We start from the raw sequence: 16,529 nt of genomic DNA on the forward strand, positions 1-16,529 counted from the left end.
CTTGAAAGTGAGGCTATAACCCAACTGCGAAAAAGTTGATTTGTTCCTATCAAAAAAAAATAAATAAATAAAGATAATTTGTTACCTTTTTTGATACTACAAAAAAAAAAAACAAAAAAGTTTAGCACCTGTAGCTTCTTTTACACCATTAATGTCATTATATAAAGTAACTTGTACGTAAAAGGTAGGTATTTTATTTTTAATTACACGTGAATTGTCATGTCATATTGTAATTGGCACAATAGAACAGTGTCATTGGTGGATTCCTATAAAAATAAGAAATTACTCCTAATACCATTGGTCTAGGTAATGGATACTTTTAGGATACTTGTTAAGAATAATGCTAAAAATACAAATTATTTACAAAATATTTTATAAACTATTGATACGGTGAGTAATTATTAGTAAATAAAAAAAGTGATATTAATAATAGGCCTAAATGAAAATCAATAAGAGATTGGTCACATTAACATTTTTTGTAAAAATGTTATAATAAAATAGTTTGTGGCGGTAACATTACTCATTTATTAATAGACAATTTTAAGAAAGTTTTTATATCAATTTTATGAAAAAATATTTATAAAAAAATTGTCAGAAAAATCAATTACTTTTTTCTTTTTTCATAAAATTTTTTTAAACATAATCAATACACTTGGGGCATCAATTAACTTTTTTCATCATCTCTTACTACCTTAAAAGTACTAGCATTAAATATGCTAAAAAAAAATTATTTTAACACACCAAAAAAATTACTTTATCTGCTTTAGAATAGCATTTAACAATACACACTACATTATCTCCTTTTTTTTAATACATCATCCATTAAAATAATATAAAACAACTCCTACCCACCACCACGGCAAGACCCATCTCATTTGCCAAAATCCTCCGAACCAACCTAGAAATCCAACACAATCCCAATGAATTTTTTTTTAACAAAACGAAAATTGAGACAAAAAGATGGAACTACTAACAGTTTTTTAATATATGTTGAACTCTAATTAGGTAATTTTAGATGTGTTAAGCTTTAATTAGATAAACAAAGCAAGCAGAGACACATGTCGAGCGATAGTGAGAATATCTCAATTTTGTATTATATAAATTTATTTATTTTCTTGTGAAAGAATTGGCACTTGCTGAAATACTAATTAGTTCAACTAGTAAAGTTTAAAAGTTCGTCAAATAAGAAAATGAGGTAATAAAAAAATTAAAAAAAAAAAAAAAAAAACCCCTAAAACAATCAACAATGGGTATTTAGCGATAACCTTCCCTAGGCATACAAAATTTCAAAGCTTAAAACTTGTAATAGCCCATGAAAATTTTATAGCCCAAATTATAGATGCTGCCCATTTCAGCAGCGTATGGTTTTCTAATCTGGATTTCATTTTGGGCTTTATCGACAACGACGCGTTCGTAATTATAACAAAAACGGCAAGGGTAAATCGGTCAATAAGTTGTAAAATATCTCTCACTCACTATCACTCGTCCATTTCCAATTTTCATTTCAACCGGTATGAGAAGCTTACTCGGAGGAGCTTCCCAAATCATCGCGAAATCATCGTCACTGTTCGCGAACTCAACCGCTCGCTCTCACTCTCAAACTCAGCGACTGAGCTTCCCTCTCTTCAAAACCTCAAAAGCCTTTGTCTCTCTAGGACTAAGAACCTTCGCGATCATGGCCGGTACGGACGAATTCGTAAAAGGAAGCATCAATGCAAACGGCGTCGCAGTGATTACGCTCGATCGCCCCAAGGCTCTCAACGCAATGAACCTAGGTTGGTTTCACTTTCCTCATCCAAATTTTTGTTACTTCTCGCTCTCTTTTGTTTCTTGTTTCCTCTATTGAAGTATGAGCTAAAAGCGATTCGTTGAAATTCGTGCAATTTTGGATGAATTTGAGTTCTATAGCTTGAAATTGTGGAATGGAAAAAAAAAAATGAGGACTTTTGATTTTGTGATTAGAAATCGTTGTTCTTAACTGATGATTTTGTGTGCTAAAAATGTGAAAAATTGATGCGTCGAAGGAAGGGGCATTGTTTGTAATTAGTTTTGGAAATGTGGTCATTTTCCCATGAAATTAAAGCTGTATCACATTATGCATTTATGCTAAGTGAAAGCTATTGCATTTGTTGTCAAGATATGATATATGACTTTATTTTAAGCGTTAATGTTTTGTTGAATTATTTGATTAACTGATAAGGGAAATGCAAAAACTTGTGGTGTTTTAATTTCAAAGTCAATGTTGAATGTTGTTTTTGATGTATATGAATACTATTGTTTTTTTTTCTTTTTTGGCTATGTATTTAACATTAACCTGTTGATAATGCAGATATGGATATAAGATATAAAAAATTTCTCGATGAATGGGAATCGGACCCAAGGGTCAAATGTGTTCTGGTTGATAGTAGCTCAGCTCGTGCGTTTTGTGCAGGTAACGCAATGAAAATTAGAGTCCTTCATGCATTTTTTGTTTTGTTTTTTTTGTGTGCGCTTTTTTGGCAAGATAGTAATACGCACGCACCCAATGGGTCTTGAACCCACGACCTCACCCTCCACCTAGGACTTATAAGTGGAGGAGGTGCCAATTAAGCTAGAGCTCATTGGCTTTTTCATACTATTTTCTGAATTTGATTTCTCATTCATATCTTTTCCATTTATATTTGGATTTTTCTTTTGGAGTTGTTTTTGGTTTCCAAGTGTTAGGTAAGGTTTTGAGGGTAACCATTGATGGACAATGCAGGAATGGATATTAAAGGGGTTGTTGCTGAGATTCAAAAGGACAAAAATACACCTCTTGTGCAGAAGGTTCCTTTTATAAGGCTTCTTTTATGCTATCAGTGTTTCTTGCATGGTTGCTTATTTGACTGTGGTTATTGATCTGCATTACTTGCAATGTTCTACATATATATATATATATATATATATATATATATATATATATATATATGTTTTTTTTTTCTTCTTCTTTTTATGTTGCTTTGTTGTATTATGTACACCATTTTCTTTAGTAAGTTAACTTGCTTAGCAGTTGTCTATTAGTTAGATGATAATACATATCTTAGTTTATCTGCAGGTGGTGATGTGAAGCAGATCACAACCAAAAACCAAGTATCAGATATGATTGAGGTCTTGTTGTCCTTTTATGCATCATTACTTCTCATAAAAATAGGAAAAAAAAATTATGTATCACCAAATCAATAAGTTGTAAACTTTGTTAAAAATAACACTATTACAAGATGATTTTCAGCTACTGCCATCGTCCCAATTTGTTTGTCGAGTGTTCTAGTTTTGGCTCTCCTAAAATACTTGTACAATCTTGAAGGTCGTGGTGATTAATCAACTGACTTCCCAATAGAACCCTGTGCTTTATTTTGTTTAGGTTTAAATTCTTAAAAGTTTGTAAGGGCAAGTTTGCAATTTATATATTTTTCTATGGAGGGAGTATATTTTTAGCAATTTGAGTTCTTTTTCTATTAGATAAGTATTACCTTTATGAGGAAAACCAGGATCCAAACCCCACCCCCCCTCCCCCAATGTTGTAACTATCAAATTATCAATAAATATCACCATTACCGATAAGTACTTTTGACTATAGTTTGAACTAGTGTCTTCTCCTTATTTCTCCAACCATCTTAATTTTTTTTAACCTTAAAAAGGAAATGTGGGGCTCTTGTTAAAGCTTCTTTATATGTGTATTTGATCATCCTCAATCACTTCTTATTAAATCTATTGTCACTCACTGCAAAGTTTAACAACCAGTTTACATGTTATAATCATGAGATGGGAGTTCTCACTTATTCTGATTGAGAACTGAGCGGGATAACCGAATTTTGCTTCTGGACCTCTTTTAGGTTCTCCAATAAAAGTTTATAAACCATTTGACATGTTATTATTTCTACCGTTTGAAAGATATCATGATCATGATTTGAATTTAACTTTCAACATATGAGTTCTTTCTAGTGTTTCTAGGTGCTTTGATAATTTTCAAGTATAAATTAAATGGCATACATGGATTGATATTCTGTTCACTGCATGTGCATTTTGAAGGTTGTATATTTAAATTTCAACACATGCATTGTTTGTGTATTGGGACCTAAACCTGACCTCTTTTGGCCAGTTCACAGTGGTTAATTAGTTTGGGTGGTATACTTTGATGCTTGTGTAATTTATATAATGCCTTTTGAGTCAGTTGGACTGCATATAATTTCTTAAAATAAGCTTCCATTTGTATTGTCCCTGTAGTCTGCTTCTTAAGTTTTTGCGCATGACCTATAATTTTATTGCATGAAGTTAATATGTGTCATATTGCTTCACATTTCTCAGGTATTCACTGCTGAATATTCTCTAATATGCAAAATTTCTGAGTATAAGAAGCCATATATATGCTTCATGGATGGCATAACAATGGGCTTTGGAATAGGCCTATCTGGTCATGGTCGTTACCGGATCATAACGGAGGTATGCTTGCCTTGATATACAAAGGTCATTTAGTGTTGTACAATTTTATTTTATTGTCATTCTAATTTTTTACCTTTTTCCTTGTGTTTATGTGTTTCAGAGGACTGTTCTTGCTATGCCAGAAAATGGAATTGGCTTGTTCCCAGATGTTGGTTTTTCATATATAGCAGCTCAAAGTCCAGGAAGAGGATCAGTTGGTATGCTTTTTGTTGCTACACAAAGTACTTATTTTCCTTTTCTTCTTGTAATGGAACTATATATTTTTTTTCAGTCTTGATCTTGTTATGGGAATTTACAAAAAGCATGAGAAGGACATGGCTGCATAGGAAGTAGTTATAACTAAAACTAAGGAAAACATTTTGGAAGTCCAGAGACGTAATCATCAATATCAATTGAACTGTTATAAGTAGCTTCCTTAATTATAGGTTTATAAGATTCTTTTCTTCAAATATTTTTTGCAGGTGCTTATCTTGGAATGACTGGAAAAAGGATTTCTACGCCCTCTGATGCACTATACGTAGGTCTTGGTACACATTTTGTGCCATCAGGGAGCTTGGTTTCCTTGAAGGAGGCCCTTTTGGGAATTACATTGTATGTCATTGATCTATATTTGATTGCTAGTTTTCATTTTATTGGAATCCATTTAGCTATTCTGTAATTTCTAATTTAGAAATTTGCATTCTAACTTATCAAATGGCATCTCCTCTCCCTGTAAGAGCAGGTGGATGGTGAGGTCATGGGTTTAAGATCCATTGGGTGTGAAACTTACCAATAGGAAAAAAGAGAGATTATAATTTAGGAATTTTCAATCTCTTATAATTTGATCTTTTAAATTGGTTTAGCCAGTACTCGTCTTGTAAATTAGACACTCTGTTTCTTTAATTGAAATTGCTCTATCAAACTAATTCGGTGAGAGAACTCCATGACTTTGGGTACTGAAGTTTTTAATTTTTGATACTTAATTTATTTAAGGTGGGGCTAGAGCCACATGATAACATTAATCTATGTAATTCAAGTGTTTATTTGTGATGAAGTCTGTAGTGCATATACCTTGTTGTTCAGGATATAATTTCCTCTCATATGGTTGACTTGAAGTATATGAAAATGGCATTCTGCACAGAAGATGTTCTTTTAGCAATATGTACATGGTTTCTTGCTGAAAAATCTTGTCCATTTGTTATTTCAGTTCAGATGATCCACATCAAGACATCAAAGCACTTTTGGCAAGATTCAGTGGTAACCCTGAGTCTGAGTCCCAATTAAAATTGCTCTTACCTCATATATTTTCATCCTTTGGTGCAAATAAATCAGTTAAAGAGACAATTGAGGAACTGAAAAAGCATCAGCTGAGTGGTGAAGCAGCTGGTATGTTTAAGTACCAATTGGTTTTTTATCTTTGTCTGAATGAAATGTGTATGCATTTTCTTGGTGCTCCCAAAGACTGATTCATGTGGATTTCAATTGGGTTTTTCAAAATTTTGGCTTCCTCAAGTTTGTCATTTGGTGCTGGCTGATTTCCATTCTTCTCTTTATGCAGTGGTAGAGTGGGCTAATGAAGCCCTTCAAGGTCTTGGAAAAGGTGCTCCTTTTTCACTTTGCTTAACACAAAATTATTTCTCTAGAGTTGCCTCCGCACATGGAAAAACTGGCAACGAATTGTCCACGGTGAGTTTTGAGTTCCTTTTTCTTTCTTCTTCGTCTTCTTCTTCTTCTTCTTCTTTTTTCCCTTTGGGAAAAATGGGGAAAGGGGAGGAGGGGAGGGATGGGGATTTAGTATTGCAGGAAAATTTGTAAAGTAACATGTGTACTCCTGCATTTGGTTGCGTCCAGCTAAGTGGTGTGATGAAAACCGAATATCGCATTGCCATAAGGTCTTCTCTACGAAATGATTTTGCTGAAGGTGTTCGGGCAGTTTTGGTGGACAAGGATCAGGTTCATTTATTAGTCTCTGAAGTCCCTTCCTCTATACTGTAGAAATATGTGAAAATATTAGTTTCATACTTTCAAAACATCTTTTCAGAATCCAAGTTTTTATTTATTTATTTATTTATATAAATAACATAGAGAATCTTTCTATGGAAGAGCCCTTTGGACTCACCTTTAGCCAGTAAAACCTACTGGCAACTAACTCCACCATTAGAACCAGTTGCCAGGTAATCCTGGGGCATTCACCCTGACTGGCTAAGCAATTTATGCTCATGCCTAGGACCATGTTCTTTAGATCTTTGAGTGTCATATTTCAGTTTCTTCTATTGATGGTGCTGATTTTCTATTAGCAACATTAATAGATGCATTGGTCCTTTTTGTCTTCGAGCCCTTAAAAGGGTACTCATTTACGTAATCACTTAGAACATCTTAGATGTATTATGCTCAGATTTTTCCATGATCATGCCTTTGCAGAACCCAAAGTGGAATCCTGGAAGTTTGGAGGAAGTAAATCACAGTGAAGTGGAAACTCTCTTCAAACCATTGAACCCCGAAGTTGAGGAGTTGAGAGTGTGACTGATGCGTTATGACTTTCATATTTATTTCCTTTTTTATTTGGGCTACATAAGGTGGGCTATGCCCCCAGTGGATTTTGAATGCAAGGGGTGAGCCGGACTTGCCAATCGACCTTGAGGTCATTGGCGACCTCCATAGCATTTCCTTATTGCTTCAGTAAGATAGATTGTGGATACTATTGAAATCTCCTGTAAGCTGCAAAAAATAAGTTGAATTAAGGTCATTGGCAAGCTCCATTGTATTTCCTTGTTGCATCAGTAAGATAGATTGTGGATAATATTGAAATCTCCTGTAAGCTGCAAAAAATAAGTTGATTTTACGTATGCAAAAGCTATCCAACTTAGCGTATGGTATTCTTCATGATGTTGGTGACTGATGATAGAATTTGTGATGTTGGAAAATATTTTGGGCCCCAAGAGTTCATATATGTTTACATTAGGCCTTGCAAGTGACTCTGCATGTTTCTTGATCCATGTACTGTTTTCCTCTTAAAATCAGGCTACAATTAACCTATTTGAAAATGTTGTAATGATTTTGTGCAAATGTAATATTCAGAAAAAAAAAAAAAAAAAAAAAAAAAAAGTTTGCACTCAAGCTTGCACGATAAAGTGGGGCTACACTCAAGCTTGCACGATTTGTAATGTATATGCATCAGCAATATAGGCTGTATAGTTCTGAATTTCTTATTTTATGGACATTTAGGCTAACACAAAAATCTTACACAAAAATCTTTCGTCAGAGCATTCATAAGAGCATCCACAGCAGTGGAGCTAAAAAATTAGCTTTTTAGTTCCACCAAAAGTTACTTTATCTATTTTACCTATACATATCTACACACATGCTGCAGCAGTGGATCTATTTTAGCTTTCAACACAATAAAATAATATAAACATCACAATAAAATAATACATCTTCTACAATAAAATAATATATCCCATAACTCAAAAAAATTTACAACACCAACTACAATAAAATAATATTTTTTTTGTTTAGCTCTCATGAACAGTGCACATCTATCTATAGATGTGCACTGTTCATTAGAGCTAAAAAAAAATAGATTTAGCTCCACTGTTGGAGCATGCTTTTTGGTGTTTGAAGAGTTAAAGAATATCAATATACCAATATACCACCACTGTTGTGAGTGCTCTAATGAGCTCAACAAACTCCCATTTTTCAAACTGCTTAAAACCCATTTTTTAGCTCCTTTAAGTTCGCTACCCTCCCAACCCGAAAACTTTTTTTTTTTTTTTTCAAATTGTTGGAAACCCATTTTTTTTAATTTAACCCAACAGCAATGATGGCGTTGCAGTGGTTTAAAGTGGGGGGGGGGGGGGGGGGGGGGGGGGGGGGGCTTCACAACACCCTAGTCCCTACGCCACTGTCTCAGACAGCCTCCTTGTAGAGTTCAATAGCTCGCTCAACCACAATCAGTTCATGGCTGCCTTGCCAATTGCGGCTGCATCACAGGGGTTTCAATTCGGGGCTAAAAGAAAAGGCTTTGGGTTTTTGAGTCGTGGGGAAGACGGTTTTCAAGGAAAGGCTTGCTGGTGGCTAGCTACAGTTCGGGGCTGGGGTGTAGGCAAGTGGAGATGGTTTTGGGTAGATTGATAAAAATAAATATCTTTATGTATCCCGTATAATTTCTATGTGTATTAAACTACTATAGCATCTACTATAGTACCATATATTTTATTACGTTATACTTACCCTTTCATTTTCTTTTATTGTGTTATATTTCGTTTTCTCTCGTATGAATATACAACTCGGAAGTATATCTTTTCGCGGTTCAAAGCAAGCAATGCACTATGAAGATTTTTTTCTATTTTCCTATGTCAGGTTTTTGAGACTGGGTTGATATGTGGCGTTTCCATGATGCATAACCTATGAAAACCCTCTTGCAAAGAGCACTTTCGACATTGTTAATACCCTTTGTAGGAACCTTTCCAACAAACGACTGTAGTGTCATATCTCTCATTCAGTAATTGTGGTGGCATGAACTTTTTTCGTTTTCACAAAATGTCTTGGCTTTCAAGTTTTACCCAAAAGATACAGGAAGCTACTAATAAAAAATTGATTCTTACAACACCCATCCCTTTCTTCCTTCATAAGACTATAATTAGCTAAAGTTAAAATAAATATTAAAAAAACAAAGGAAAACAGTACAATTAAACAGTATGATTAGGAGCAATCCCCACTCCTCAAACTTTGTAGTAGATCTAAGTATCCAATATGTTCAGGACTCATGTACCTGCAAATTTTGAACATAAAAGTTGAAATTTTAAGGTTAAAATTATGCTATAGATGTACAACTCATAGCAGTTCATTAAGAAACTATACTATAGGTCTGTTTATTATAAAGCCATTTCATACACCTGCAGATTGACATAAGCAGGCAATTAATTAGAAGAGATATATTAACTCAAGGCCGCATATTATTTTTCAAAGTCAATTACACGAGATTTTGCTCATTGTGGTAGTGATACCACTGGGGCTGTGGGCTGCCTTTGTTTTCCTTTTTTTTTTTCCCACTATTAACATCAATGTATTGAGCCAAAAATTAATTTTGTTGAGTCTTCCCAAATGGCTTTTGACACACAAGGGAAGTACATAGGAAACAATCAACCCTCAAAGAACCATTTTAAGGGCCCAATGACCAGAACATGGGAAATGTGAAGAGGCCACTGGGGATGCACTTGCAATCATATTCAGATTTCCCTAGGTCTTTTTAATTTGTCAAGAATTAGATCTGCTAAGGTTCACACTCTCCCCAAACAACCTTCATATGTGAAGTTCTGACAATTTAGGGCATATAAGAAAGCTTTAGTCAAATTCAGCATTAGCTTAAATTTTTAGTTCTCCCCATATATAAGGGCTTTAAACAAATGCCCCATTTTTCAAGGTAGCTGTAACAAATGAAAATGAAGTAACAAATCAATGTGGAGGGGACAAATGAAGTGAGCTTGGTTGTGAAAAATCAGGAGAAAATTTCATTTTGATAATTTGTTAGTGATGGATATTGGGCAAGATGGCAAGTAGTTACCATGTCTGTTGCCATAACTAGTATATGGCTATTGGCAGAAAAATCATTATTATTGCTCCAGTTGTCAGGTAATGGTACAGTCAGTGCATAGAAAAGGAATGAGTGTTACTTTTTTTGTTAAACCAATTGCTAAAAAGTAAGAAAATAAGCTTAAGAGAAATACCCGTGCCGAAACAAGAAATCAATGATGACAAGAGAGCAATTTGGCTTGAAAAACTGTGTCCTCTGTATGACGTTTGCTACATGTGTCACAGGAATCAACTTGAAGCTATCCACCTCTCCATCTGTCACTCAACAAGACATTTACAAATGAATAAAATCCTCTATTGGAAAACTCAGTAAATCAAATAAAACAAATAGTCATTACTGAGATCAAATGACAAGAGTTGAGCTTAGGAACTGATGAGAGCAACTGAAGAAGGCAGAGATTGGCCTACCTTGATTCTCAGGTCTAAAGCTTGCAGGCAGCTTCAAATCATAACAAAATAGAACATCTCTCTTATATCTGTAACCATCAATGTCCATATAGGAAACAACGCCAGCTGGTATAGCCCTGTAAGAGAAGCATTTATTATCTCATTAGAGAGGGGGAGAGAGAGAGAGAGAGAATCCATTCTCAATCAAAGGCATCTGCCACAGCAAGGTAACATGAAATGATAATGAAATGGCAAATGAAAACTTACTCTTTAGAAATGGATTTGGGTATTCCTGCTTCCTCTTCACATTCCTTCACAAGATTCTCACCACAAGCAATCCCATAAGGCTGCCATTGCCAACATGGAAATATGAGGGCACAGAACTGTCATGAGCATAATATGAACCAGAAAATATGTTGTAGAATCGCTTATTCACACTAGCTTTATGGTTTGTTATTCCTGTTCAATGCGAATAAATTATTGAGCTCTATTAAATTGATTCTACAAAACAAAGTAAATTACTTCCAAAAATTTGTAGCAAAGAAGAAATCCCCAGATTTCCACTCGCCTCAGGTTCTTAATCAACAATTCAATCATTACAAACCAGTCCTCCTGCAGCTAGATGATCAAGCATCCCTGGATAAGTGGGTTTCATTTGACTTCTCTTCCCTATCCATAAAAGTTTTTGCCCATCCTTCTCAACATAGCCATTCATGTGAACCCCATAAGCCTGTATGCAGGAACGCATAAGAGAAAAGAATGCATAACTTATATCCAACAGTAACATGATCGTAGAGTCAGGTTCATCAATCAAAAAGAAAAGAAAAGGGATGCATTGCTTGGTATGTTCAAAGATTGATTATCATTCAGCCATCAATCAGTTATACACACAACCAGCGACAAAATAAGATGGTAATAGTCACGTCCATAGGCTTACCAAAGATTATAGTGCCGAAAACAAAATAAAGGAAGAAGTTCAAAGCCAGTTACCAATGTACCAGAATTGACAACATTCCCACAGTTAATAATAAATCAAAAGGCAATCAAGAAGTCGAAAAGCACATATGTTGTACCTACTTAGCATGCAGTGAATTGCTCCTTTTTTATATATATGAGTAAATGAATGACTAAAAATCACAAAAAGGGGGTGCAACCTTAGTGCATGGGAGACATACAAAGGATGAGTGTACAAGAAAAAACAAAGTAGAAAAGAAAAATAAGTAACACCTAAAATTCGGATGGTCCATAAGATATATGAAAGCTGTCGATGCAGTTGAGCTTGAATTTGGTCTCACTCCTCATGTAAGGTCTGTAAAAATAAGAATTTTAACTTTACCACTAAGAGCTCACTGTCTTCAAAAGTACGTGCATTTTTTAGTTAGGAGAAACCCATTTTATGTTTATAGGTAAATACAACTCACGTGCACTCACATGGAATTGAAACCATGACCTCACAACCAGCCCCATGTTTATGGAGGAAAGAGAAGCCATTTGGCCTAAAGATGATTGGCTTGATTAGCAGAAACCCAGATGTATAAGATAAATTTCACACTCTAATTTTATTTCAAAAAACTCAATTCATAGTCACTTATCTTTGAAAATCCCTTGGCTGAAACTATCATCAGACTTCTTTGACAAGATTGATTCGCTAGCATGTTTACTTTACTAAAAAAACCACGTGAAGCAAACTCACAATAAATTACCTAGCTTCACAGAAAAACATATTCGGTTAAATATTCAACTAATTAGTAGTAAATGTAGAGCTCATTGATAATTTCCTTGAGGACATTTTTTCTTAATACTAAGTTTCTGGTGAGGAGTATTTACATGTTAGCAGATAACGAAGAGGAAAAAAAATATATGGTTGAGTTCAGCTGAGGTGAATAGGGAAAACAATTCATAAGCAAAGGTGAACAATAAACATTCACCATTTTTTTATTTTTGTTAATAAGTAGGAATTATGACAGAAACACCTTTTTTGAGGCCATTCTAAGGCATTTTAGTCCACAAAGATTAAAAATAATAATAATAATAATAATAATAACAATAATAAATAAATAACTGAATAAGGAATAGTTATTTCTGGAAACTACAAGTAGGGCATCAGAAAGATACCAAGTATTCGCTATTGAGTTTGCTACTCAATTGAATACATAAAAACTAAAGAAAACAACCCCTTTTTTTTTTTCTTTTTAGAGGGACAAAATTTAAATTAAAAAATTTAGAACCAAATCAAATTACAAGTGCCTAAAAATATTTGAAAGGCAATTAAAAAAATTAGGACTACAGATACTGATGTCAACTATGTCACATTATATCCAAAAGAAGAGAGATTCCACAATTCCATAAAACACACCTTTATCCCAAAGTAAGGAGCTGCTGCACGTTCCAGTGAAAAAAAGATTGGTGCACCAAAGGATGATGTCACAGGGTACAGCTGATTGAAATTAGTGGAATACATTGTTAGCCAAGGGAACAAAGATCTTACTACAACTTGGACCCAAAGAATTTCAATCAGATGTACATACATACACACAAAAACATTCACATTTCACAAAAAATAATAATAATAAAAGAAAAAAAGGAGGGAATCAATGCACCACTAAATCACAACTAGTACCTCATTCCGTATACCTGGAATTAGTTCTTCACCCAAACATTTGACCACATCTCCAACTGCATTAGTCCTATCATCGGGTGTCCTCAGCATTGGGTGTAAGGTCACATGGCTGCCAATGCGGCCTCCATAAGAATTATCTTGAGGTAATATAAACACATCCTTGAACCTCCTTAAATGGTTAGCAAAACTGCACAAATTTCAAAAGTACACGATCAACCTACTCCTTCAAAATGGATTCAGTAATACAACACCGCCCCCACCCAAAAAAAAAAAAGAAGGGACTGAGCAATTCAATTCTATGGTCCAACGAATGGGATCTTTAACCTTTTTAAATTGGAGGTAGAGTGGAGACACTGTTTTAACTTTTAACTCAGGACCAATTGTTCTAATACCACCATAAACTAGTACCTGTTATCCTAAATGCTTAAACTATTAGGAAATGATGAAGTCAAACATTTAACCAATATTTTAGCATATAGCTTGTCAAACATTTTCATGAATTTAGCCAAGACAAATCAATGAAAATAGAAACTTCTTTTTTAAGCCTGCCTTACCCATTATGAATATAACCAGCAATTTGGTCTTCAATGACAAATGGAAGAAACTCAGATTGCTTTTCCTGCAACAAATTCAGACATTTTGTGTGGGCGTTTGGCAACTCAGACTGAAAACTTACTTTAGCAAAAGGAAATGAACCAAACCGTCCAACTGAAAACTGTTTCCTATTCTTTTCTTTGATCAGAATATCTCAGCAACCAAACATCAAGCTTAAATATTACTAATACTAATACTGAGGCTAAAATACACAGAAAAAAAAGAATATTACCGATCCGCGATTGCAGATTTTGACTTTCTGGAAGAAGCCTGAGAGGTCCGAAGAATCATGTGGAACGCTATCCGGTTGAGAAATCCGAACGACGTCGTCCCAGGTGAATGTATTGGTGGCTGAAACTGAAACTGAAACAGACTGGGTACTGAATTTTACTGATTTATTAAATTTGATTGGAGTGTGAGATGGAGAAGGAAACGGTGTGGTAAATGTACTGGGAAAAGCATGAGAAGGTTTGGAGATAAAGAGGGAAGAAGCGAGTGAGTATCGGAATTTGTGAGAGAGGTGAAGATAACTGTAAGTGCTGCACGCCATTTCACGCAAGTGAAGGAGGATGTATGTAACTACTTCACTGGCAATTGATTCGAGTTTAGACTTTCGAATGACGCCGTTTTATTTTTTATTTTTTTATCCTTTTTGTAAATTTCACAAACTTACCCTGTTTTTGGGATATTATCATATAGGTCTAAAACGTTCTAAAACCTACTAATTTAGTCCTCAAAAGACAACTTTGTCCCTACCTTTTATTCTCTACCTTTTATTATCTTCTTGCTCTTTCTCTCTTCTATCTCCATTCCTCTCCCCCTCTTTTAATCTCTCTTTTTTGAGTTCTCTCTAACCTCTACAACCTACAACCCACAACCCATCAAACTTTAAGGCTCTGTTTGGGAGTTCATAAAGGAATGGAATGGAATGGAATGATCATAAGGAAATGGAAAGGAATGGAATGTATTTAAGTAAGGAAAAGAAATGAAAAAAATTTGAATGGAATGGAATTAAGTAATCTTGATTGGATGTTTTAAAATAGAGGAATGGAAAAAAATGAAAATGAATGGAATGTAAGTAATCTTGTTTGGGAGTAAGATGGAGGGAATGGAATGAAATCATTTTATAAAAATATTATTATTAGACCCCTATTTTAAAATAAATGGTTAAATATATAGAGATATTTTGGGAGTTTTAGTAAAAAATTCATTAAATTTAATTATATTCCCTCCCATTCCTCCCAATTTCGAGGGTTATGAAAATTTGAGGTTTTAAGAAACTAGAGAGGAATGAGTGTTCCCTTCTACTAATTCCATTTCCTTCCACTTAAACTCTCAAAAAAAGGAATGGACTTTCAATTTCCTCCATTAAAACTTCCAAACAAGGAAATGAAAGAATATTCTAAAATTATTATTTTCATTCATTTCCATTTCCATTACCATTTCCATTCTATTCCCTCCTCCCAAACGAGACCTAAAGGATTAAACCAAAACTTTTCAAAGGATATAAATTGCAGTTTGGTCTAATAAGTACTAACAAACCAAATAGGACAAAGGAAGCAAAGAAATTTGACTATATAAAGGTGGTAAACAGTCGGAAGGAACCTCGGAAGAAGTTGACTTCTTCATCTCCCAAAGATCAAGCCTTGAAACTTAAGTCTTGAAACAACCCCATAGAAGTATCCAAAGAGCAAGCTCGTAAAACCAAAACCATCTTCATTTTGTAAATTTATAGTTTTGTCCTCAAGAATGTCAACCACCACCGAATCCCTAACCACCACGCTCTAACCATGGCGTGATTTCCTAGACCCAACCTTGTTGAACCTGCCACCATCTCTCTTCAATGCCACTCGACAATCGATTGTGATCTCCGGCAAGCAAGAAGAAGACGAAGAAGATTGGCTTTTGAAATGGGTATTTTCTAATTTGGGTTTAGAGAGAGAGGTCTGAGAAAAAAGAAGGGGGTATAAGAGAGCGGGAGAGGAACAGACACAAAAGAGAGAAAATGAAAGAAGAGTCAAAAGTTAGAGACAAATTTGTCTTTTGAGGACCAAACTGGTGGGTTTTAGAATGTTTTGAACCTAGTTGAAATTATCACAAACCTCAAGATAGGTTTGTGAAATTTACCCTAATTTTTTAAGGGGTAATTACACTAAACCCACCTGTGATTTGGTCTGAAATCACTTTGCCTATCCATGGTTTAAGAAGTGTCACTTTACCCACCTAAGGTATGTTCTGCTTATTTTCCGTAATCCACCTCTGTTAAAATCAAGGGTAAATAGGTATTTTTGCCAAATTTTATGTCTATCTCCTCCCAAAACAAAAAATAGCGCAAAAATGCAGGAGAAGCACTAGCAACTTCGATCCAATTGTGGAGTGACGCCACGTGGAGCAACATGCGATTGTCGTAGTCCCTAGCGTGCACTATCGTCGGATTTTCCTCCAGATGCTTCTAGACGGCTTCGGCGTCGTTTTGGTGTGCGTGCCAAAGAATCGAAGAGGTCCGGTTCACTCTCGCTTTCTCCTTCTCCTTCTGCTTCTCCTTCGACTGCGATGGCGCTAAAGCGGAGCCTTCGCCTCCGCCTCCATTGAAGGGCTTCGTGCTCAAAGAGAAGCACAGAGAGTGAGGGAAAAAGAAAGGGTGACTCGGATAGAGATGGGTCGACGAGAAGGAACAAAGATGGCTGACCAAACAGAGAGCTTAGGTGAGCATGAGCAGTTAGTTGAGGAAGACGAATGAATCGGACCAATGTAGCAGCAGTGAACGGAGCAATGGTGGTAGTGAACGGCCATGGGTTCCTTCACGTTGAGTTTGGCTCCGACTGTGATTTCGATCCGCCTCTCTCTCTTTGCTATCTTATTTTCTTTGCTGTGGGTGTAGTGGGTTTGTGTTTGTGTT

At 35.2% G+C, this 16,529-nt stretch overlaps 2 protein-coding genes across 4 annotated transcripts; one reads left to right on the plus strand and one right to left on the minus strand.

Moving 5' to 3' along the window:
- Nucleotides 1–1,380: 1,380 nt before the first annotated feature.
- On the plus strand, nucleotides 1,381–7,308 carry LOC142621802 (3-hydroxyisobutyryl-CoA hydrolase-like protein 3, mitochondrial). 3 transcript variants are annotated; one of them, XM_075795168.1, is made up of 11 exons: nucleotides 1,471–1,775; nucleotides 2,330–2,431; nucleotides 2,741–2,785; nucleotides 3,074–3,126; nucleotides 4,324–4,458; nucleotides 4,559–4,655; nucleotides 4,920–5,049; nucleotides 5,645–5,823; nucleotides 5,996–6,123; nucleotides 6,289–6,390; nucleotides 6,859–7,308. In XM_075795168.1, the coding sequence occupies exons 1-11, from the start codon at nucleotides 1,514–1,516 to the stop codon at nucleotides 6,958–6,960; spliced, it is 1,335 nt and encodes a 444-aa protein (XP_075651283.1). In that variant the 5' UTR covers nucleotides 1,471–1,513; the 3' UTR covers nucleotides 6,961–7,308. The 3 variants fall into 3 exon arrangements, with proteins under 3 accessions (XP_075651282.1, XP_075651283.1, XP_075651281.1); XM_075795167.1 differs by lacking the exon at nucleotides 3,074–3,126 and having other exon boundaries at nucleotides 1,381–1,775; nucleotides 2,741–2,805; XM_075795166.1 differs by lacking the exon at nucleotides 2,741–2,785.
- Nucleotides 7,309–8,942: 1,634 nt separating this feature from the next.
- On the minus strand, nucleotides 8,943–14,244 carry LOC142639427 (nudix hydrolase 20, chloroplastic-like). The gene is made up of 9 exons (XM_075813613.1): nucleotides 13,863–14,244; nucleotides 13,591–13,655; nucleotides 13,037–13,223; nucleotides 12,773–12,853; nucleotides 11,021–11,146; nucleotides 10,684–10,763; nucleotides 10,438–10,553; nucleotides 10,164–10,284; nucleotides 8,943–9,208 (listed from the first exon to the last, which is right to left on the minus strand). Exons 1-9 carry the CDS (start codon nucleotides 14,178–14,180, stop codon nucleotides 9,139–9,141), a joined length of 1,164 nt encoding a protein of 387 aa, XP_075669728.1. The 5' UTR covers nucleotides 14,181–14,244; the 3' UTR covers nucleotides 8,943–9,138.
- Nucleotides 14,245–16,529: the final 2,285 nt, after the last annotated feature.

The sequence above is a fragment of the Castanea sativa genome, chromosome 1 (genome assembly GCF_040712315.1).
Source record: "Castanea sativa cultivar Marrone di Chiusa Pesio chromosome 1, ASM4071231v1".
In the NCBI taxonomy this organism is placed as follows: domain Eukaryota; kingdom Viridiplantae; phylum Streptophyta; class Magnoliopsida; order Fagales; family Fagaceae; genus Castanea; species Castanea sativa.